This window comes from Castor canadensis, chromosome 4 (assembly GCF_047511655.1).
Source record: "Castor canadensis chromosome 4, mCasCan1.hap1v2, whole genome shotgun sequence".
NCBI classification, from domain to species: domain Eukaryota; kingdom Metazoa; phylum Chordata; class Mammalia; order Rodentia; family Castoridae; genus Castor; species Castor canadensis.
In genome coordinates this window covers 121,952,116-121,977,790 of record NC_133389.1, presented here as the reverse complement: position 1 = coordinate 121,977,790, position 25,675 = coordinate 121,952,116, and the positions used below count along the sequence as shown (strand labels likewise).

At 37.6% G+C, this 25,675-nt stretch overlaps 1 protein-coding gene across 8 annotated transcripts in view; it reads left to right on the top strand.

Annotated features, from left to right (window-relative positions):
• The window catches only part of Stk39 (serine/threonine kinase 39), a 290,768-nt gene that overhangs the window by 208,151 nt on the left and 56,942 nt on the right, over window positions 1–25,675 (top strand). For all 8 annotated transcript variants that reach the window (XM_074071025.1, XM_074071024.1, XM_074071032.1 and 5 more), the window contains 2 exons: window positions 15,962–16,014; window positions 20,188–20,256. In XM_074071025.1, the coding sequence (XP_073927126.1) occupies window positions 15,962–16,014; window positions 20,188–20,256 (122 nt within the window). The remainder of the gene's footprint in view (window positions 1–15,961; window positions 16,015–20,187; window positions 20,257–25,675) is intronic.

The window sequence follows — 25,675 nt, the reverse complement described above, 5'->3', positions numbered from 1 at the left end:
ATCAACAAGCAATGGGAATCTTGTTGCTAGGTTTTCTTAGTGGCTTGTAGGAAACATAAGTAGGCATCTTTGTGCAGCTCTTGACTTCAGAGTTCACAGTGGGCACTGCTCCTCTGAAGCTCAGCCAGCCAAAGATATCCAGATGAGTGTGGAGATAAATGCAGCCTCATACTTTGGAAATCTCTGCCTGTGAACTTGTTGTCTAGTTACATGTGTAAGCAGTCTTGTTCCACACCCAGAAACATTAAGCCCATTTCTAGAGAGATCCTAGAAATGCTGCTGGATTACTATTGTTCTCTCATCTCCAGGGCCAGAATGAATGAAGATATATTAAACAAATCAAGCTTGTTTGATGCCACAAAGTAATCAGTAAAGTAGCACCTGGTTTCCTGCGAAGGCACATGGTTACAGTTTCTGACTCTGGTAGAGTCCTGGAGTATCACCTACCTATGATTATAGTTTATGAGAATGAGTAAGCGTGGGAAACCAACCCCATGAGCTGCTTCCTGTAGCTGAATCATCTCCTAACAGACAGCAAGTCCTTTGCCTGTGCACCCTCACAGTATGGTGGCTTTGATATTTAGGTTAATCCCACAAAAAAATATTTTGAGTTATACATTGTTCTTGTTCAGTCCATCTCTATGTATCTTAATGTGGCAGTCTGCAAGGTAACATTGAAATTCATCAGTCATTTTCCCCCAATTTAAGAGTTTATTAGACTTGGCTTTTGTCTATTTAAGCATTTATTTGCCAGTTCATTTTAGGCCATGTGAAGTCTGGCAGTGACCTTGGTTCTGTTAACGGCTTGCTTCATAATAAAAGCAGTTCTCTCACTCTTTAAATGCATGTGTTTCAGGACAGGATAATGGAGATAGAAGTGGCAATGAGTTATGGGGTAGAAATTTCCTAGGTAAAGAAAGAAGCACTTATAGTCTCAAATATCTGGTGTGACATCTCTTAAGGACACAATATCAAACACCTTTGGTGTACCTTAGCTTTCTCACCCATAGAATTTCTTTCTGGTTCTGAATTCCATGATTGGTCGTAAGCTTGTTGAGCACGGTGTGTACATTACTTCATTTCTACATGTACTGTCTTCCAACTCTAGTATACTGTTTTGTACTAAGTATGTGTCCTGTACATATACCTGAGCTGAATGAGTGATTTTTTTCTTAATTCATAAAAAATATTTTTGAGGTACTGTCTCACTGTGTAGCCCAGGCTGGCTTTGAACTTTGTATGTAGCCCAGACTGGCGTCCAGTTTTCAATACTCCTGACTCCTGCCTCAGCCTCCCAAGTGCTGGGATTATGAGTCATGATGCATTACCATGCCTAGTTTGCTTACCTCATTTTTAACTCATGCATGCATCAGTAAAACATAGGTCTTACTTTGATCATGTCTACTTAAACGGCCTGGTATATATTTTGTTTTAAAGAATTGTATACATGTATACATTTACTTATTTATTTATATCATTTTATTAGAAAAGAAGGAAAAAGTAGGGTTGGCTCAAACTCTTCTCTTTGGTTTGATTTCAAGAACTACTGTTGGAATATTTTGAAATAGTAGTAATATTTTTATGCTAATAATTACTCTGAAATTGAAGGGAAATGTAGAAGTCATGTTGGCGATTATACATCAGATACTGAAATGAATTGAAATCGTCTTTAGTTTGTGTATGTGTGTGGGCTGAGGGTCAAACAAACAGCTTCATGCATGCTCTGATCTACTCTTCAGCCCGTAAACTTGTCTTTTGTGTCCCAAAGGAAGATTATCACCATCAGGAGCACCCATATTTCCATTTTTTGAGACTCCTCCAGAGAAGAAAACCTTTTCTAATTTTTAACCAGTCAAAAACATGAACCAACCATTCTGGACATAGGAAGTTCCCAGGCCAAACTAGAATCATCAACGTGTAACTTTGATACTGGCTTAAATTCTTTCAAATACACAACTGTTTGACTGCCAGATCCAGACTCTAGTTCATAAAAAATCTTTTCAGGTCATTATAAAATGTTTTATTAATGACCACATCAATGGGCTGAAGGAGGTCAGTATGCTGAAGCACAGATAAAAATGAGAATTATGTTTTTTTCTTCTCCCAGTTGGCTTAGTAGGAGACTCTATTAGTGTACTAAAAGTTATATAATTAGGATGGCACCTGCTGCTCATTTGGTGAGCCAAAGTGACTTCTAACATTCAGAATACAAAACATAAAATGTCATCTTTATATGCTCTATGCTGTCACTGATAGCCAAGAGCAGTTCTGAACGTCAGACCCATAATAACGGTGATGATGAGAGTCACAATTAAAGAGCAGTCTGAGTTTGCAACACTGTTCCTTCAGGCACTGCTGAGTCCAGAGAGGCCCAGAGTGGTGGAGCATACAATGTCAGTGACATGTGTGCACCATTTTCTGGTGTGTAGGAAGAAAGTGGCCAGAAGGCTGACTAAACCATGGTGTGCTTTCTCTAGGAATTCCCCTAGATTGACAGACAAGAGACCATGCTTTAGGCTCGTTTCAGCATTCTGATATACCTCTCCAACTAAGATAATGTAAACTGACTGAGTATCTTTGATCTGACCAAACAAAGCTGAATATTTAAATTCTTTTTGAGGGAAAGAAGTCTCAGATAGATTAGGAAAATTGTCCAGTTGTGGGTTTATTTCACTCTCTGATAATTACCAAAATTTCCCAATCAGTCCTAGTGATGTCTGTTTGATCTTTGAAACTCTTAGCTGGTGAGTCATTTCTACCTCCAGATTATCAGGTCCTGTTTATTTGAGCAATTTTGGATTCTTGAGAAGATAATAAACCTCTGTTTCCCTGTAATTGCTATATATTTGTAGGACTTATGGTTAGGACTTAGTGAAGGATTTGATACCTATATTCTGCTTAGGTTAGGTAAAGAATGAGTAAGATAAGATCTTAGGACAAGTCCTAGATCTGACATGTAAAACTCAGCAGCTAAATATTATCATTATTGTTACTGTTATTATTATTATTATTGACCTTATTTAACTAATGCTAACTTGGTGCTTGCTCTTTGACAGATTCTGTCTGTCCCTCCTCTCATCAGATCCTCTTCATTATGCTGTAATTGCTGTGGGTACCTCATTTTAACAATGAGCATATCATGACTTGGAAAGTTTAAGTAAACTCCTGAAGGTCTCATAGCTAGTCAATTTGACAATCTGTGGTTAAACTTAAGAACACTGTCTGTAGACAGACACCTTGCTGAGCCACAAGTGGACCTTGCAAAAAATTGCTTTTTGCTGTCCTTTGACCTCCCTTAAGGTGAGCTCAAGGATATTGAGGAGAGAACAGGAGAGAGGCAAAAGAGAGGCTGTTGCAAGGAGTGACATTCCCGTGCCTTCTGTATATACTAGACCAGCCTACAGCTACACGCACAGGTGGCTCAGCAGTAGCATTTTAGAATCATAAATGTGACACTTGCTCAGCCATTGAATATCCAGACTGGTTTGCAGCTGGTATATCCTGAGTTTTGCCTAGGTTGAGCACCCCTATCCCAAATGTTGACTGTTGACTTACTGCTCCTATCAGAGCAGCTCTATTCCACATCACGGACCCTTTCTACCTCTTCCAGATTCATGCCTGATGTGGCCTCTACGCTATTGAGCATAGCTTTGACCTGTGTAGCAACTTCAGTGCCTTCAGTTCAGAAACTCTGCTGTTGGTGTTGTGGTCACTTCCATACCTAGGAAGTTATCAGGTGTGCTTATATTTCATATAACACCATGAAATTAAGGAGGGATGTTCTACTCATTGAATCTACTCAATTTCTTGAATATTTTTTGAGAACCTACTTAGGTGTCAGGCCCTTTTGTCCCCATTGTGTGAGGCACGTTGTTCTTCTGACACCTCTTGAATTCTGTGTATTTTTATTTATTAGAAGACTCATAGCTGATCACTGATTGATTACTATCCCTTTAGTTTTCTAGTGAACATTCAGCTATTTGTCCTTTTTTATCAGTAATTTTCTTAAAGTTGACCATAAATTAATGATTATTGCATTTTGCCTCAGATTGATAGAGGGAAGCTCTACTGCTACCTTAACTAAGGGTCATCTTGGCTCTCTCTGTGGGACCCCTCTCTTTCTCAGTCCCAGGCAGTATTCTTTGGGACCTTCTTCCTGAGGAACACAGCTATAAATTTGCTATGAAGGGGCAAATAGTGTGTAGTTCACAGGATGCAAGTACATGCATTTTGTAGAGTGAGAACTCATATTCATCTAGTCTCACCTCCTTTATTACATTTTTACTTAAGTCAAGAGTTCAAGAAAGCTAAGTTACTTTTAAAAACTTGTTAGAGATCAATAGGAAAAATGCATTATCCTCACAGTCTCATTAAATCCTTCACTTTTGCAGTTACACACACCAAACATTCTCAAATATGTTTCTCAAAACCATCAAAATAGGAGCTCTTCATCTAAAATATGAATTCTCCAACTCATATGTGAACATCAATTTCATTATTCGAGAGCCACATGACATATATTCAAACACAGGAAATATACTGTTTTGAGTATTTAGAACCTTGTCCTCAAATATGCCTTCATTGTAGAGGTGACACAGCACCACTGTAGGCTGAGCTTCATGAAGAGGCCAAGGGGTTCTCCACTTTTGGCAAACTACAGGTACTTGGAATTCTACAGTTAGGTTGGCTTGATTTCTATGCCAAGTGATTGGTGTTATTTTATTTACTTTATTTGGGACTGTTTGATGATATAGTTTCTTGCCAAACCTTTGTAAAAATGAAAGTCATAAATGAGACCTCCAGAGGCTGAGAACCACGTTAGTTCTATAATAAAGGGTAAAATGTTGAAATATTTATCAGAATCAGAATCAGATGGTGTGCTAGGACTGCCTTAACAAAGTATTGCAGACTTAAGCTACAGGAGTTTATTTTCCAACTATTCTAGAATCTAGAAGTTCAGGATCAAGGTGTTGACAGGTTTGGTTTCTCCTGAGGTGTCTCTCCATGGCTTACTGAAAGCCACCCTCTTCCTGTGTCCTCATCTGGTCTTTTTTTGTGCTGGTACATGTCTGCATCCTTCATTTCCTCTTCCTACGAGACTCCACTTGTATTGGATTAGAGCTCATCCAGTGATCTCATTTAATACTAATTCCTCTTTAAATATTGTCCCCTAATTCAGGCACATACTAGGTATGGGCAGTTAGGATGTCAGCATATGAATTTGGGGTGACACTTTTCAACTTAGAACAGAAAAGAAAAGGTGTCATATGAGGGCGACATTTTCAGAACCACTTTGCAATGATAACAAGAGCTAAGTAGTCTGATCAACAGTTGGCCTATTGAAAGGTCATCCATGGCAAACAAACAAAACTCCTTTCTCTCTCATGTGGCTCTTTAGATTTAAAAAGAATATATATTTTGTAAAACCTAACCTGGAAAGTGTCAGGTATTTGGCCTCACTTGAAATCCCTTCATTCAAAACACCCTCCTCTCAATGCTCTTACCTTTCTGAGATATGTTAACTGCAGAAAACGTCCAAATCCCCCTTCCCCCAGCCCAGTGCCCACCCCGCTCGTCTCTACTTTTTCAGTCCTATAAATGTTAGTCATGTAACTTCAAATCAAAAGCAAATGTATGCTTATTTTTTTTTTTTGACTTGAGAGAGTAGTGGGATGTTTTGTTTTTGCTTTGACATTATCCTGAATCAAAGTCCTGTCCTAATCTAGCCTCCTGACAAGTGTGGCCTGACATGCTCTCATATGTATCTATTTCCTTTTGATGTGTATCAGCAATCTATCATATGTCTAGAAGCATTTTTCCTATGCAACTGTATACATAGTCATTTGCTGACATAATTTTAGGAAAGTACAATTTAAGAATTTATACCAAGGTCCATATATCCTGGACTATAAATGCATTTATTTATAGGCCATTTCTCTGAAATGGAAAATATATATTCTTTTTAAATCTGAAGAGACACATGAGAGAGAAGGGAGTTTTGTTTGTTTGCCATGGATGAGAAAAGAGAAAATTCTTGCTCATTCTCATGCTATTAAACTTAATTATTTTGCAATACAACCTGTAGAAAAGCCAGAGAGTAGTCTTCTTACATTTCTAAACTAAATATTAATGCTTCTCACTCATTACTCTTTCATAATTTTCTCCTTTATTTGTTGGATATTTTAAACCTCGTAAAAAATGATCGTTTTCCCTTTATGTTTCTTAATTCTATATAGCTTTCCCTTAATTTTTTATATATACTAATTACTTATAAAATTATTAGAATAGGGGAGTTTCTCTATTTTACAGCAAAGAATTGAAGGTACTATTCAGTATCCTATAGGAGCTTCCATAAAAAGTTTCTCCTTGAAATTAATGCCAAGGGAGAAAATCTGCTTTGAGTGTTCCTTTTTTGGAAATGTAAGAATTGGACTGTGCAGTAGATAGTTTCCTTGTTTGCTTTAGCTACAAGCAGTGCTCTAAGTTAGTGTTTAGTTCAGTTAGAGTGACTGGCATCCCAAGGATGTGCTAGTATCTCTGTGTTTTCTTTAAGTAATTTCTGTTGTGTTTATTTATTTTTACTTTTTCTTAGTGCTGGGAATCAGACTCCAGGCCTTGCACTGTCCTAGGCAAGGTCTCTATCACTGATTTATACCCTGGGCCCCTGTTACTTTTCATAAACAAATGTTCAATTATTATTTGGTTTAATTTTACAATGACTTTAGTTTATTTTTAAGAATTGAGTGAAATAAATAGTAGACAAAGAAGATGATAAATGTTCATAATAATTAGAGTTTGTAATGGTTTGTGCCTTAGGGAAGTAAATACCCATTGTCTTAAGAATATACTCATCCATGGGTGAATATGATGAAAGTACTTTATATACATGTATAAAAATGTTCTAACAAAACCCACTATTTTACATTAATATACATTAGCAAAAATATTAAAAGTATATACTCATCCTGGAATGCTGCAAATATATACAGTTCCAACTACCTCTCCATAAACTCTACCAATCTGTATAACTACCCCTAGTTTCCAAATGGGCAGTATTAAACCCATGTCTATGGGGCAGCGTTACTTTTTTATTATAAGGGACTTAATATGCTGGTGTGGAAGCCCAGTGCATTGCGCAGAGGTGTCCATCATGGAAACATTATTGGATATTTGAATCCTCTGCCCTAAACTTTTAGGTACAAATGATGTTAATGCAGGCTGTTCTATACTGTTACCAATTGATTTTAAAAATGACACATGCAAATACTCCCGTCTAGTAAGCACATTTAGTACATTTTCCTGTTACAAAAAGTATGCTCTTTGACCAGACCATCATCTTTGTTCTCCTACCAGCTGTACTCGTCAGTCTAGCCCTTTTGTGATCCCTCCTTTCCCCTTTTGCACCATAGATTAAAAAATAAGTTCAGTAAGTATATTCACTGGACATTCTCAATGCTGAAAAGTACTACTAGCAACACATGAAAATGTAACTCCATAATCATCACAGGAAACAGCCTTTATGCAATTTTCTCCTCACTTGTGATTTATCATAGCTGGGACATAGTTCAACTGATTTTGTGCTATATAGGTAAAACATTCTTAAAATTTTATGTATTCAGCTCTGAAGTAAGTAAGACAGAATGTTAACCATTTTGAAAAATTCTGGATGGTAGGTACATATTTGTTTCGTATTTGTATTTATGAGTCTTCGAATTTTGCTCTGTGTTGAAATTTTTTCATAATATTAGAAAGTATTATACTTGAGAAAAAAGAATAAAACCTGTTTGTTGAGATTGGAGAGTGAGGAAGAAGAAACATCTATGCCGTCACCTTGTGGATACAGAGATTCTTAAGACCTTTCTGCCAAAGAAAATCACCTTAGTTTGGGTTACTTCTGGATGAAAACTAGTTTTTGTAGGTGGTCATTTTTGCAGGAGATTATCCTTAGGTGTCATCACTGTACTGTACACCTAGAGTTTATGTATGCGAGGCTTTTCACGTGTACCTCACACATAGACATCAGCCATGTGAAATAACACAGCTGGACTATTGGTTTCATTACAGGGTGCAAATCTGAAATGGTCCTTCAGGCTCTGAGATGGCCCCTGGGAAGCATCACATGCCGAAGCCTGAGGTTTCAGTTGCAGAAAAACCTGTAGACAATTAGTTGTACAAGGCCAATTTTGTAATAGGTATTAAGATACCGAATTTGAAGGAAAATTGTGTGTATGTGTGTACATACATATGTATGTGCATGTCAGTCAGTGCTTTTTGTTGTTGTTGTTAAATGAACCATTGTGACTTTCTGATCTATTTGATGTTGATTTTGGGCTATGTGATGCTATGTAGCTTGATGTAGACTAAAATTCTGGATGTTGCCAACTCACATTTTCTAGGGTAAGGTCATCTTTCTGGGTGAGAGGAGGTAGAATGTTGAAAGAAATTTTCACCTTTTAGAAGACTCACTGATGCAAATATTCTTTTGAGGCAAGTCAAATACAAGGGGAAGGTTGTAAGGAAGGGGCAGGTATGTGACTCGTTTATTATTTTCACAGTCCTGGATCATATGCTGCAGGTACATGGAGATACATATGTCTAGGGGAACTTTGATTTCAGGCAGGGTTTTGGGCATAATGCTGATGGGAGCAGCATTGGCTCTCAGCCTTTATTTCTGTTAACACATCATTCATGTGAAAGCTATTCCTTCCCATATAGAACATCTTTTACTGCCTGTAGTAATCCTTAACTGGGTGTAGGGATGTAATTGGGGGAAAAAGACTTTTCTTTAGAGATTGTACCTCTGCTCACTCTGCTAGCAGTTTGAGAACCACCAATCTAGAATAAAGATCAGTGGTCTAGAAGTCTCAGATTCCAGGTTTAGGTGCCATTTCTGCCATTAATGGCTCCTTCCATAGGCCTGACACCTAGTAGGTGATCAATAAGGATTTATGGAGTGTTGAGTGAGTTAACCAGCTGTGTAATCTCAAGCAATTCACTCAATCTCTTTGACCTTAATTGCTTCACTTGAGGAATGAGGGGACTGGATTAGATGACCTCTAGGGCCCCCTTCTGCTATAAAATTACATGATTCTGAGATTGGACCTCTACCTCAGAGGACGATTAATTTGACAGGACAGTGAAGGATGGATTGGAATGAAAGCCAAGAGACAGGAAATATGCCTTTCTCTGAATCAATATAGTGTGTTTGCCTGCTACTTTTTTAAAGCACTTAATTTATATTGTGTTTTCCTTCTAGTTTACATATATTAGCTGCCATTCTCTAGGAAGGCTGTAAATTCTTTAAAAGACTGAACCCAAGACACTTTTCTTCTTATTTCTGTGTGTCTCAAAATATAAGGCATAATAATGCCTTGTCGCCATGCCTGGGGAGTTCACAGTGTTTTCACACCGTTCATTTAATCTCCAAGGGAAACATTACTTCCCCCTCTGGTTGCAGAAGAAACTGCAAGTTAGCGAGGCGAGTGGATTACTGAACATTGTTGGTAGTAAGCGGCTGACCTGCAAATTGAGCTCAAGTGACCAGCCTCTGAGTGTGAGTCCCCAGTTCTTAAGGCTCCCTAATTAACTGGCTCAAGCACAGAGATAGGTGGGAATCCTGCTTCAGAGCCACACAGGCAGAAGCAGGAGGTGATTGCTCTCTTTCTGGCTCTCTTGTTTCTGGCCTATGCTGTACATTCTTTCAACTTATCCTTACGTTGGCATCAGTTTTCATGTCTCATTAAGTATGACAAGGATGACATCCTGAACGGTGGCTCCCTCGACCTTTCACGGCCTGTTTTTCTTTCTCCATACATCTTTAGCTTTCACAATAGCAATCTGTTTGTGTATATGTGTGTTACATGCCAGCATGTATAAAGTATTCTTTGTTCTTGAAATCGTTTATTCTAATTCGTAGCAGGTGTTGGTGATATGACCCTGGTCAGTGGTAGTGAAGCTGTAGAGAAATAGATGATTTGAGAATTCTTAAGGAGGTCAAACCCACAGGTCTTTGTTGTTGACTGTCACTGTCATTTTCTGCTCTAAGAGCAGAAAAAGAGAAGGGAATTGAGAGGAAAGATGATGAGTTCAATCTGGATTTGCTGAGGTTTTTGATGTGTGTTGATCATTTTGTGGAGAGATGCCATGTAAACACTTGGATAATGGATTTATAGCTCTGGAGAAGTAACTGAGATTAACTTATGAATTTTGAATTAATCACCCAGGGATAGAATAAGAAGAGGGAATGATAGATGATAGAGCCATAACCATTGAGGGGACTGGTAGTCAGGGATAACAGACCGTTTGGGACAGATAGAATGGGCAACTAGAAAGCCAGGAAGATAAGCAAAAGGTGATGTCTCAGAAGCCAAGAGAGATGGGGTAATTTATAATGAACAGAATTTATAATGAACAGACTGTGGAGTCCAAATTAAGGGCCATATGTGATGACCTTCTTACTGTGCCAACAGGTTACAGAAGGCCAAACTAGTTTTGAATTGATTTGAACTCAGACCTTTATCCACACAGCTCACATTATCTCCTTGTCCTATGCCAAATGCCTCTTTGGGTGAAAGACAAAGGCCATGCTGGCTCATTGGAAGGTGTTGTCCATTTCTCCTCCTTAGCTTGTTGGGGCAGGCTCCAGTATGGTGTACACTGAACTAAAAATGGCTTCCCACTGATCCCAGGCCCTGGCTTTCAGGGGGTAAGGTGGTGTGGGCATATTCTAGGAGTTGAATGTATGAGAGTCCCTTTGGAATTTCCTGGACACCAACAGCCTCAGCCTGACCTGCAATTTCAGGTAAAAGTAAGAAGGAAGAGAGCTATTGTCTTAGAAATTTCTGCTGCTTAGAGGGAGGGGCCTTCCTGGTCCCTGGGAAGCTCTACCTCTGCTGCTCTCACAGGGGCCACTGGTGGTGTTCCATCCTCAGAGCTTGGGAAAATGGTCGGTTCTCATCCTCACTCTCTAGCATCCTTGTTCTGGATGGTGTGAAGTAGCAATGACAGATACTCTTCCTGATGTCCTTTGGCAATGTGGACTTCTACAACTTTTAATTACATTAGGTTCTTAGGGTAGATATAGCCCTGTACCTTTGTCAGCATGGACTAGGAGATATTAATATGAAGCTGAAGAATGATAGTCCTGAGCTGGCATTTTGGCTTTGAGCCCTCCAGAAACAATGACTGTCAGATGGTCCCGATATGGTACATTAAGAGGCACAGATAAATGCTACATTCTGTGAAATGTCTACTTCAGCTGCACCAGCCCTGTACAAGTCGCCCACCAAGAAGAGTTCCATGATCACTCATGTGTTCCGTCACCACCCACTTAGCCAGCTGCCTTGTTTGAGTGTTCACTGTGACACTAGAAGATGAGTTTAAAAAACAAAAAGAAAAGTGTTATGTGTTCCAATCTGTATCTATAAACTTACTTTGAATGGGCATAGCAAAAAAAATTGTCAGTTCTTTACAGAAGTTACTAAAAACTTTTGAAAAATGAAGTTTGTACATTTATGGTTTATGTTTTCTTTTTGAATTTCTGCATCCTTATTTTTCTTTCCCATGATTTATTTCTCCCGTGCTGTCAGTCTGTGGGCCAATGTATTATTATATGACTCTTTTTAGTAGATCCTTTAAAATAACATCAAAGTTCTAACATTTCAGAAAGCTTTGTGAGCTTCTACTGCCCATAGTTTGTGCATCAGTATCACCAGAAACTGTATTTTATATTCAACTTCACTAATGATTGGTAGTAGATGGAGTTCTAGTTTTTAAATTATGTATCAACAATTGAAACTATAGAATTTCATATAAAATGTTCAATTTCTTGGTTCTCTGAAAAATGTGACTGTTTAACAACAGTTAGCCCAAATTCCTGCCGGGGCATGACCAGCTGGTGCTGAGTATCAGTTGCTCTTTTCAGTGGGGAACGACTTTCCCCTGGCATAGTCCCCACGTCTCTGTTTTCTTTAATACATCCCTGCTTTACTCAAAGTTCTTGCCATAGTGGTTACAAATTACCAGTGAGAGTAGAAATTGGTGCAACTTACATGAAGAGGAATTTTTCAGTACCTATCAAATTGAAAATGCATATACCCTTTGACCAAAGAACTGACTTCTTGACATTTATTTTTATACACATATATTTGAAAATCAGTAAGAGAAAGTTATTCTTTGACGCATCATTGTTTATAATAGGGAAAAATTTGAAACGTTTGTCCATAGGATTAGGAACAGGTTAAAAAATACAGCATTCAATGGAAAACTATGTAGCTACAAAGAAAAGAATGAGAAAGTTCTCAATGAACTAAAATGGAGAAAATTCCAAGATATATTATTAAGTCAAAATTGGCTGTAGTATACCTCTGTTTGTATTAAACGTGTTTGTGTTTTTGCTACTGAGAGCATAGAGCCTTTCAGGAAGAGGATGCACAAAAGCCTAAAATATTTATTGCTTTTTGGTTGGTGAGAGGTAGGTAGATATTTGGTGAGAGGAACAAGAAAACTAACTGTCACAGAATACCCAGTTGTACCTTTTGATTTTGAGCCACATATTTATATTATCTCTTTAAAAAAATAAATCTGAGCTCTAAAGGTATTTGCATTTTAATACAATATATGCATCCAATGAACAGTAACGGATGTGCCTTAATTTCAGAGTTTTTATTTTGGGATTAAAGGAGTTTTTAATAAGTCACTAATGGTGGCCTGGGTCTTGAAACTGTTACTCTGAATTTTTTATGGTTTCCCTTGTAAAGTTGCACAGACTTAGCTTTTGACCTTAAATCATGCCTATTTTCAGCTTCCCTGAAATCAAGAGCATCCCATGCAATATCAATTAAAGCAAATGTACTTTCAATTAAAGGTGTTATGTATGAGTCTGAAAAGATTAATTCTTTATAAAAGGATGACCTTCAGTATTTAGAATCAGTTAGGCATTTTTCCAACTATATTTCATCTTGATGGGACAAGTCTACTACTCACAATCAATCACTGTGATCTTTTCGAAGGTATTTTGGATTCAGAGTCGTTAAAGAGTGACTTGACTAGGCAGCCTCGGTGACTTGTACCACAGTTGATGTAGATGGAGATTATAAGTCTTGGCTGTTACTTTTGTGTATTAATATTTAAAGCGTCAGGATGTGCATGATGATATTCTGGGTATAGTTCTTAAAACCTCTCTTACCATAGCCTTAGTAGAGCAAACTGATTTAAATAAGACCAATCAGAACAGGAGAAAGGAACAATGACACTAATTAGTAGTAAACCAAATTCTTTTGTGCTTTTTTTCTCTTTAGTCATTTTATTATTAAATACATTAATTCTACTTTCTTCCCTACTGATTGTTTTTTCTTATTGGACACAGTAGTCCTAACTTAACCTTTTCTCATAATACAGCATGTAAAATCAAGACTTATTAAAGAAATGAATGCCTAGTGATTGTTTTATGATAACTTGCAAAATTTTGGGTTATGCTTCCTCCTTTTGAAAAAGGAAAGGATTCGAGCATTTCTGTTAGTATTAAGTGTTTCCAGTATAGAATTGTTGATTCTCACTCTGCCACTCATTAAATTTGTAAACTTGGAAAGTCCATTGAAGTAGTCACTAGCAATAGGGGAGGGGTGGTAGAGGCAAAAAAAAGAGAAACAATGGAAAACAAACCATATTTTGCATGTCACAAAGGGTGTTTGTTGGAATAAAATGAAATTATATATATATATGTGTGTGTGTATATGCATACATAAAGTATATGCCATTGTCCTTTGGTACCTGAGGGAGATCAGCACCAGGTACCAAGACACCAAAATCTTCAGATGCTCAAGTTCCTTGCAAGATCACAGAAGCAGCTGTTAAATTCAGTTATCCTAAGTCAAACAGTACAGAGGCTTGCAAAAAATGTAAAACTCAATCTTTTCACTGACTTCTTTTTAAAAGAAAGTAATTTTTTTCTTTTCTTGGGATGGAACCTAGGACCTCACACGTGCTAAGTAAACCCTCTACAACAGAGCTGAAAGTAATTTTTCATAAAAACTTTTACATTAACATAAGTTAATTATTGTCATTTCCAAATTAATGAACATTTAAATTTTTTATTGGTTTTAACTTAATACAGTAAATTTTGATAAATATAGTAACGTAAGAAAAAGCTTTATAGGGGTCCTATATACTTTTTGAGAATGTATAGCAGTTCTGAGACCAAAACATTTGTAAACTGCTGATACACATGAGAGCACTATGTAAATGTGTTGACACTTTAGGTTGTTCAAGCAGTGCAGCATGCAGACAGTCCTTTTGCCTCGGGTTAATAGCACAGGCTACCTCCACTATAGGGCTGGGTAGACTGAACACTATAATTTCAGGTGTAGGTCACATATCTACTCTTTTAGTGTAAGGATCCACAATTTTCATAGCTGTCATATTCCTAGAAGGTCCCAATAGAAGCATGGCTATAGGAATTATTAAAGTCCTCCAGTCCTGTTCTGTCCTGGAGAGGAGTAGTGATAACATCCAGGTGGGAAAACTTGGGCTTTGATATCTTTTGGGTTCTTGGTCTCTTATTTCTCCCAATATCAATTGTGGATAGGTGTTAGGTGTGGGCCAGCTTCTTTGGCCCCAAGGGGAGGAGAAGGGCTTTCTCTTAATGGGTACCAGGCCTTTTGTGTCTTTCTGGCTTCCTTGCACAAAGTGTGGTAGGACAAAAGGAATGGAAATGAGGTTATGGACCAAACGTGGCCTGTTCACAGGTTTTGGCACTGTTTACAGAGAAAAGGAGATATTACCCAGAGGTTTAGTGTCTGTTCAGACTTGTCTGGCATTGATAGCAGAATGTTCAGGGAGGTATGTTCTAGTCATCTTTGTCTCTGTCTTGGACGCTGAGCTAATATTTGAGTTCTTAGGAAATTAGCGGTTCATGTTTCTATAGGCCTTTCTTAAGATGTTTTTAATTTTTATTTTTTTGCATATAAATATTTATTTTCTATTTTAAAATAAATTACAGATATCATGATATTTCATCTCTAGATACCTTAGCACAAGTGCCCTAAGAACAAAGAAATTCTCCTATATATAACCAAAGAATTATTATTACAGATAAGCAATAAAATATTGTTATAAAAACACCATCTAATTCATAACCATATTCAAGTTATCTAATTAAAAGTATCCCTTAAGGTGTTTTTATTCACTTTAACTTTAGCATCTGTTGAGTGTAACTCGTAATACTTATATTACTTGTAGTATTTGTGAGATTTGAAACTATTCTAATTATAGTTTGCCCCTTATTATCATTTCTTGAAATTCATGTGAAGGTATCTTAGATATTTACTACTTTATCTCCTCAGTGTCATTTAATTTTTTAATCAAATATGGATACATGTATTTTATAATTTTACATACGCATTTTATATTAAATAAAGTTTTATATATTCATTGGGCTATTTTGCATTATTCAGTGATCTCTGTCTTTAGATAAGATTTTAAATTACAAAATGCACACCTTGTTTGGGCATTGTGTGTTGCATGATTTAATGTTTAGTGTCACTGACACTATCCACTATCTTCCCTGATTGTTTTACTTTAAAATTTTGTTTAATAGAATACCATTTTCCAGTGAAAGTATTAACAATATATATGATATCATTAATTTAGAATAGAGGCATCTAAAATTTTTTAATTATGACATTATATTTAAGCTTACTGATTTAGCACAGATTTTATAAAATGAATGTTTTTATTTGCAATTTTGTGATATAAACATTTTTATAAAAGGTAAATTCTACCAAGGAAACAAATCTCTTGATTTATTATCATAATTCTTTCTTCCAGTCTAGGAAACGTTTGGAGGTGACCCAAAACTGTAAAATGCTATCTACATGTTAAAAGGATCTTGTAAAAATTGGAATTCATTGTTTGATTAAACGATCTCATTAGATTTTAATGTGTTATATGTTATATATTTCAGAAACTCCAGAAAGGAACTTAATGACATACGATTTGAGTTTACTCCAGGAAGAGGTAAGTTCTAATTGAAATTATTATTTTAGTGCTACAAGAAATATTTCAGAAATTGATTGCAAACATGTGGTTATAATTTGCTATTCAAAAGTGCTTTGTCTAAAAACAAAGGAAGAAAGAAAGGAGGGAGAGATGCAAGGAAATAAGGACTTTGGCTAATTGCAAGCATTCTAAACTGAACCACTCCTGACTCTATGGGTTCCACTGACACAGTGGCACCATGTATGCATACATAAATTGGATACATTAGCTCAACCATGAAAATAAGTATTGGCACATAATGCAGGGCCTTAGGGAAGTTATGATGAGTGTAATGAGATGCATCTGCAGCCCTAATGAGGGTTGAGCAGCAAACAGTGGCGTCACCCAAAATGGTAGATGCTTTGCCTCTGTGATCTCAGTTCATGTTACACAGCGCCTCGGTTGGGTAGTGTCTGTGGCATCTGTATGCTGTAGGCACCAGGAGTAAGCTTGGTAGAACAGTGCCTCTCTTGCAGCTGAATGCAATTTGAGTATTTTAAATAAATTATTACAAATACTTAAAGTCCAGACTGGTTGTTCCATCAGTTTCTGGATACTCAAAGGACAGCACTATGTATTATTTTCTGTTATCTTTTGCATCTAGCAGAGAGCCTGGCAAGCAGGACATCATAGAAATCTTGGATAATTAATAAATAAATAACATTTATGAACAGTTTCCAGAGATCAAAATACTAGTTGTTGAGAGAAAACTTACTACTTTCCTTATTTAGTTTATAACCAAAATAACCTACAAAAGTCAAAATCAGATGTTCATGCTAATATTGTAGCTGTTTTCCATGATGTCTGGTTTCAGATTCTTATGTGTGTGAAAATGATTTCCTCAATGTTTATAGCGAATGCCTTTCTAAAGTGTATTGGCTTTATATGTTTCGATTTATTAATGTATATAAACTTAGCTCTATTTATTTTAGCTTTTAGATATAAATTTCAATCTGATTAAATAAATTATATTTGCTAAAATTTTGAAAACCCTGAAGTACAAGACTTTCTAGCTTGATAGTTGGGCAGTCAGTAAACTGCCTCAACTTCTCTATTATTGTCAAATGCAAGTAGACACTAACTCAAATGTCTACAGGAGCCAAAGTGAATGGTGGGGAAGTCAGGAAGCTGGAGAGTCCCATCTTAACACATTCATGTTCAGTTTTTTTAAAAATGCCGCTAGCAAACAAAATACAGTCTTGGCCACATGTGATCTTAGACTCACTCAGGTTCTGATCTCTAACAGAGATTTGATGATTCTCAATATGTTTGAATTAAACTAGACTAAGAAGAAGTATCTTTTGCAAAATAAGTGTCCATCAGGCCCTCATAAGTTTGTTAATTGATTTTTCTTTCTGGGGATGTCCATCTGCAACATAGTCGGTCTATGAAATTGTGCAGCACCAGTCAGGGTTGTCAAAAAGCCATCCCTGTTGTCTTAATATAAAAATACTGACCAGGCAATGTTGTGATAAAATCTCGTAATCATATAATAAATGTTTCAAGTACAGTAAGTGGAAGGAACAGATTCTTATTGTAAGATTGCTTCTTTTCATGTGATTGTCTAAAATGGACTGTAGCAATGAAAATCAATTTTAATTTTAAGAGGTAACAAAGAAACAAGTTTCTGAGTTAAGGATTTGTATGGATATGATGGCCTGTCAGCCTTGCTGGGCCATTTGCACTGGCCTTGTCAGCCTCATTTGCAGGGAATAGATGAAGAATCTCTGCTTTCGTTGCTCAGATACAAACCATAGCATTGACTTCCTGATGATAATGTGGAGCTGAGCACAAGCCTGTTACAAATAGAAGTACCATGTATGTGTCACTGCATCTCTGTAACTCCTAAGGCCCTTTGTATTTCAAACATTGCTATGTGTCTGTGAGTGCATACCACATGTTTGCTGTATTTGTGCCACATGTAAACATGAATATATATGGCCTAAAACATATAAACATATTAAATATTTTCTGTCTTCTTTCAAGGGCAAGCTCTTTGTATTTTTTGTGTTGCTGTATGCTCAGGAAAGCATACATTAATATATTATTATTTAACTTACTTAGGTATCAGAAATGTTTTTAAGCAGCTTAAAAAAAATAAGTTACTAATGAAACATGAAATAATTATTTCACATTTCTGATCTAAACTATTACAGTATTTTACTTACATGTATAGAAAATGATTGCTTAGGGCATACACACACAGATCTGGTGTGTTTCCCTTTGTAGCTGGTTAGCATTAACCATTTGCCATTTTGATATGATTCATCTGGTGCCCGAGAGTCCTGAAAATAAGACATGTTTGACACCTTAATCTTTTGTGAATGACTATCTCTTGGTACCACTGTTTACTAGCCCTCAATGTGGCTGTGTTTGGTTATTCCATTTTCAACTACATCTGTGATTGTAGCTCCTTACTCAAGTGTAAGAGCTCATTGATGCTTTAGGGATGGTGTAACACATCAAAATGCTTTAACAGGTGATTGATCAAAGAAAATACAATGACTGCCTGCTGCATGCCCTGTGCATACTAAGTGTTAGTCACTTTAATTCAACACTCTTCTATTCCTGAGGCGTTGGCTGGCATTCAAGGAAGGTGGAGATTCTGAGCCTCAGTGTTCTAGCTCAGAGTTCAGCCTTTCATTATGCTATTCTCTCTGCCATGATATGGGCTTCTTTCAACACAGACACTTGGATATAAAGTATTTTTTATACTTCTGACCAAAAGGGCAAGGCTCAAGACAAATTCACTTATGTGGAATTTCATAGTAAGATTCCTGCGTATTCATACATACATATATGTATTCATTCTTGTCATTTATTTCATTTTTTTCCATTTCATTTTGAAATAGAATCAGTGAAATGGTAGAATAACACAATGTCTCTGGAAGTGTAAAATATATACACTGGGTTTCAAAGTTTTGTTGGAGACTTGGGAAGTCGAGCCACATATGAAAAAGGGAGAGAAGAATGCACAGGAGTATCTGGAGCATTTCAGATGACCTTCGATTGTGTTGTCATCATTGCTGTGACCATGTTCTCTCAGACCCTGGGCAGAGCATTTTAAGTTCCAAAAATTGTGAAAGACAAATGTATCCTCATCTGCACATTCATGTGTGCTTGCATGAGCACACAAGCACATACACAGAAGCCCATAGTCACCATATCCAGTTTGTGCTGAAGGACTTTTTTTGGCATTACCAATTGCAGTTCAGTTAAGACACTTGCATGATTCAGCAGCAGTACTTTGGAAGAAACTTCAGATCATATGTACCCTATTACATGCTGTTCATATCCTGCTACACTGGATGCTTGTGAGAATATCAGAAGACCATGATGACCAAGTCATCGCATTTGAAAATGTAGGGTCGGTCTGTTTGTTCTTTTCAGCATGTTGCAGTTTCTCAGCTCCTCTTTACAAAGTCTTCAAATAGAAGATAACAGTGTTACCATGTTCATTTATAACCTTTCAATTTAGTAATTTCAGCTATATTCAGTTGCCATAGCCTGTTTTAGTCCCATCTTTATGAGACTGCCAACTCCTAACATTTATCATTGAAAAACTACATTATTTTACTCAACCACATTTTCTAAGAGAATGAATCTGTTGCTATCAAATGATCAATGTCATGTTAAAGGAGTTTCTTAATAGCATAAATTTAAATAGCTCATCTTAATAGTCTGACCAGCTCACGGGCTGTTTATACCAAATCACAGGTTGTATCAGGTGCTACCCATTCAACCTTTGCCATAAATTCTGACTCAGTAACTCCTAATGATAGAAAAGGATTGATGACGGCTGGAATTAACCTTGGCAAGAAAGAGAAGCAGTGTCATAAGGGACACTTATACCTTCTAGAGGTACACTTGAGGATTAGTTCAGATGGTAGCCAGAGGGCACAAGTTTTTTGGTTTACCAAAAGTGAAAAAAATTTCATATAACATCTGTTGAGTAAATAGCAAGATGCAAAATGCACTTGGGAAATGTATTTCATGTTGCTTCTGATTTTTTTTCTACTGATAGACTCTGAATTGTTGAATTAAAACTCATGTGTGTGATTTTAGCAAATGAAAAATATATATTTTCATTGTTCTAGATTGTTGATTTTTATTTTATGGTTACTAATACATATTCATTTCACATTTGGACAGATACGGCAGATGGTGTATCTCAGGAGCTCTTCTCTGCTGGCTTGGTTGATGGTCATGATGTAGTTATAGGTAAATTGTTTTTTAGTATGCAGTGTCATTCTGTTGATATATCAAATGGAAATGTGTTTAGAAGCTAAGGCTTCAGTTAAGGAATATTTCATTCTAAACTTTTGAAAAATTCTTCATGTATTCTTATCTTTTATGTGAAAGTATGTTTAAGAATTGTATTTAATTTTCTTCTTTCAAAAACTCTTTTCTTTCCCATTGTTTTGATCATGAGCCAACAAAGGAGCCTCACTTACTGGAAATATAACAAAGAATCGAGAAGACCCAAAAGTCCACAATCTATCAAACATAAGCTGCTGTAAATTCCAAAATATGCAGCAAAGTATGGGAACCTTTAGAGCCTTTCTCAGAGTTTCTTTAATCTTCCTAATAAACTTAGATGTCAGCAGCAATCACCATAAAATGTTAATGTTGGAGGGAACCTTAAGGTCATTCAGGGCGGGGGTGTGTGTGTGTGTGTGTGTGTGTGTGTGTGTGTGTGTGTGTCAGGAGTAAGCAATGACAGGTGATACAACAAGCCAGATGAGGCAGTTGTGGCCTGGCTGTGTGCTTAGGTGAAGAGATAAAGCTCCAGGCTCCTTGGCAAATTCTAAATTTGTAAAGATTTTGAAAAGTAGTCTGTGATTATATACTCATAATAAGGACCTGAGTATTCAGATTACTTAACATATGCATGCTAAACATTATGTTCACTATGTTGTTAATTATAATGATGAAATATTCAAATTGAAACTAATGTTTGAAACTGCATGCTACTTTTTTTTTTTCATTTTTCTTTTATTATTCATATGTGCATACAAGGCTTGGTTCATTTCTCCCCCCTGCCCCCACCCCCTCCCTTACCACCCACTCCACCCCCTCCCGCTCCCCCCCTCAATACCCAGCAGAAACTATTTTGCCCTTATCTCTAATTTTGTTGTAGAGAGAGTATAAGCAATAATAGGAAGAAACAAGGGGTTTTGCTGGTTGAGATAAGGATAGCTATACAGGGCATGATACATTTTACTGTTTTAAAAAGTCACTTATTAAAAATAAGTCCTTCTCTAATAATGCTGAACTGTGTGGCAGAGAGGGAATTTCTCTCTGTACTCTGTAATAGATATGTCCCACCAGCATATGAATATATTTTTATTTCTCCCATCTTAAAAAGCCCTCTCTTCACCCTAGTCTTGATGCTACAATTTCCCTTATCTCCTTTCAGCTAAACTTGTGAAAACAATTGTCCCTGCCTTCGATTCCTTTCTGACATGGTCTCTTGAACCCAATCCAGACAGACATTTGACCTCCCCACTCCACTCAAATGGTTCTTTTCAGTGCCATGTCTGGGAAAGGCACACCTCGCAGATGAGATGGCAAGAGAAGTAGAGTGAGCAGGCTGGCAGGTGAAGGACCTGTGTTCTGAAAATGATTGCCACCCTCTTAATCTGAGGGTTATTCTCAGTCCTCATTTTATTGGCCTGTCAGCAGAGCTGGGTCTTCCTCCGTGATAAGCAATCACTTGGTTTTAGGACTCCTTCCTCTCTTGGCCCTCCCACCTTACTGGTGTTTCCTTTGAAGTCTCTTTTGCTGGTTCCTCCTCATCTCTCTGACTTGTGAAGCTTGATGTATCCAAGAACTTTCCTGGAACCTCTTTTTTCTCCTTTGGTGGTCTCATCTGGTTTATGATGTTAAATACCTTTTATTCTCTGACTTCTACATTTGTGTCTCTGATATAGACCTTTCCTTTGCATTCCAGACTCATATCCAGTTCCTTTTTAGCAGCTTCACTTGCAAGGGCAATAGACATCCAAAATTTAATTCACATCTCCAAATCTAGTCCTTATGTTTCTTCTCAGCCTATCTCTGCTTGGTCTTTCACTCTCAGGTGATGTCAGCTCCATCTTTCCAGGTGCTCAAGACAAACCTGGGAGTTGTCCTTGACTTCTCTTTGTCTCATACCCCACATCCACCCCATCCTAATGTGCACAGAATTTAGCCATTAGTCACCATCTTGCTTGCCATCCTATTTCAAACCCCTCTTGTCTCAGTTGAATTACTACATTTGTCTCTCGTTGGTGTCCCAGCTTCTGTCTTTGCCTGTCTTCGGACTATTCTCATATCGGCAGCTAGAGAGATCCAGACAAAGTAAGTCAGACACAAAAGATCACACGATTCCATGTATATGAAATATACAGACTAGAAAATTCATAGAGAGATTGCCAGTGCTAAGATGAGGGGGTAAAAGGAAGTGATTGCTAATAAGTATGGGGTTTCTTTTTAGGGTGATAAATATTTTGGAATTAAAAGTAGTAATGGATGCTAAATCTTGGGACTGTACTAAAAACCACTGAATTGTGCACTTCAAAGGGTGAATTTTATGATGTGAGTTATATTTCAATTGAAAAGTAAAACAGATTACATTAATACTTGAATCAAAACTCTCTAATGGCTTTTCATCTAATGGCCTACAATCTCTGTACTGTATGTCTCCTGTCACTTTTCAAACCTCCTCTCTTTTGCCTCTTTTCTCACTCCCCTCACCCCACCCACACCCCAGCCACACTGGCCTATACTTGCTCTTCTCCAGGCCCACATATCCTTATCCCATATCTCCTGGTGCTTCAATACCACCTCACAGAGAGGCTTTCTCTGACCAGCCTACTCAAAATTGCACACCACTCCCAACTCTGTACCTATTTTCTTGCTGTATTATTCTGTCTAATCTCTCTCCATCTAGGAGGCTATATGTTTCTCTTAATATGGTAACTATATATCATATCTCCTTAAGTATCACCTCTCTCCCTCTCTCTCCCTCCCTCTCTCCCTCTCCTCCTCTGTCCATCTCTCCCTCCCTCTCTCCTTCCTTCCTTCCTTCCTTTCTACATAAAACAAGGTCTCATTCTGTGGCACTGGCCTGAAACCCATGACCCTCCGGCCTCATCCCCCTAAGTTGTTCATGTTACAGGGTCGAGAATCACACCTGACTGGGAATCGGTTTCTTAATAGCCAGGATTTTTATCTGCTTTGTAAACTGCTGTGTATCCAGTGCCCCAACCTCTTTATTTCTCATAGTGGGTCCTCAGTAAACACTCGTCAGAGATAAACAGATTCCATTTTTAAATTCATAAATCTCTTATAAGGATTTCTTTGGAAACAAAGCATACCTCTGAGTATAGGATTGTAGTGTTTTAAGAATCTTACTTTCATGACTGTAAAATTCAATTAGCATTTGCAAATACCACATAAACCTACTTGAGGAAGGCTTGTATAAAAAAATAGTCTAATTCTTGTAGAGGTTTGAATGATTTCTTACATGTGGATTTCTTCAGCTTCTGTAATATAAAATAGCTAACATTTAAATTGATTAAAATCTGTTTTTCCTATCAGCATTTTCTTTTGAATTGGAGTGAATGCTTATGGCAGCACGAAAAAAGCTGAAAAAAGCAACAACATATGTTACGGAGCAGTGAATGTTATGGCTTCTACCATGGCGTGGCAAACAAGGTTGCAAAAAGCCTTCATTGCCTAGCTTCGGGGTAATATGACTGCAGTGTGCACACCTTTACAAAGCACAGTTTGGATTGAAGAAGGGTCTGGATAGTGGCATGGAGTGATTGCTTTTGTGAAGAAGCAGGGCAGGGCAGAAATGAAACGCACTGTTTGTAGACTAACATCATAAAACCCACTTCAGTTGTGCTTAAATTCAGCACTACTTTGGGCAAGAAACAGCAAACACTTTTGGGCCATGTGTAAATAGACATTTCTAAGATTGGCAATACCTTGTGGGTGGGTGTTGGTTTAAAAAAAATAAGTTTGTGAAATGAAAAAGTAGATGATATGCAGGTAATACATTTGCTTATCTTGCCTGACAGATTTGGCTGAGAAGTGTCAGTAGGCTCTGTTCCACTTATTTCCAGGAGAATTCCCAAGGAAGACTGATAGTGAGGCTACAGGCTCCTTTCCCTCCTCATTAAAAACCAGCCCACTTGAATGAAGTTTGCTCTGCAAGGAAACACAAAAATTCACATGGAAAAGAAAACATACGTTCTGGATTCTGTTCAGGCATTGTGATGGGTCATTTTTTATTTTCTTTTTAATGAGTTTTAGAACCTTAGCAACAGGAGAAGGAACAGGCTGCATATGTTAAGTACCTGGCCTGCTCTACAGCTCCTCAGAGCTGCGGGCCTGCAGTCTACAAGGCCCCAGTGCAGAGGCCAGGGTTCCACCATGTGGGCATGTGGGAGAGGAAGCTGCTTGGCAGATGCCTTCCAGAGAATTGACAACTTAACTGCAAGTGGAGACTGGGAGAATCTCAATTCAAGGCCACCCCAGGAAAAAGTTAGTGACCTCATTTCAACTAATAAGCTGGGCACATACCTGTCATCCCAGCTGTGCAGGAGGCCATAGGTAGGAGGATCATGATCCAGGCTAGATTCCTTCAAAAACACAAGACACTATCTGAAAAACAGGTAAAACAAAAGGCGCTGGAGATGTGGCTTAAGTTGCAGAGCATTTGCCCAGTGAGAAACTCAGATTTTGAACCCCAGTACAGCCAAACAAATAGAGAACTGAGGACTAATGGCTCTTGCTGGTTTTTTCTACCTGGCTTTGTAACACCATATTTCTGTTCCATTAAGTGAAGCTTAGAGCCAGATGTTGGATTTTCTGTCTCCTTAGAAAGGAGCTATATTTCCACATTCATTTGTACAATTTTCTTCCAGTGAATTTTGAGCCTGGGTGACCAGTTATCACTGAAACAAAGTTTATTTTGGCTATATATGTTCTCATGAGCTTTTTCTCTCTTGAGTTTTGGGCAGTTTGTTCATGGTCATGGCATGTTCTTTTTCTAACACTTGAATAATGATGTTCAAAAGCTGTTTGCCTTATAGGATTTACCATTAACATCACCACCTCCATATTGCCTACTTGGCTGTTGCTTCTCCCTTTTGTTCAGAAGCCTAGAGAACTGGAATTTTACTGCTTTGTGACATATGACTTTTGTCCTACTGCACTTCCTGGTTCTGTCTTCTCTTTGGTGTGGTTGGCAAGGTCTTCAGAGCAAGGCCTAGCTTTAATGTTATTATCCTTGCTGTATGGGTAATACGTGATAGGTGCTGAGTAAATGTGATGGATGAAGGGATACATTTAATCCACTTGGCAGACTTATACTGGATCAGTATATGAATTGATAATTTTGAACAATGCAAATATTGTTACACCCTCTAAAAATTAAAGAGCAATTGGCCATGATTGGTTCTCTCCCTCTTCCTCCAACCCTCAGCTGCTCTCTCTCCCATGCCTTCCTTTCTTTTTGTCCTAGAAACTGACTTACCACATGAGTTTTGAGTCCTGCCTTCCTAAGGAAATATGGTTGGCATAGGAAGCCTTCTCTCTATTAGTGCCATATTTCTGGGTTCCAACATAGAGATCCAACATCAGAGTT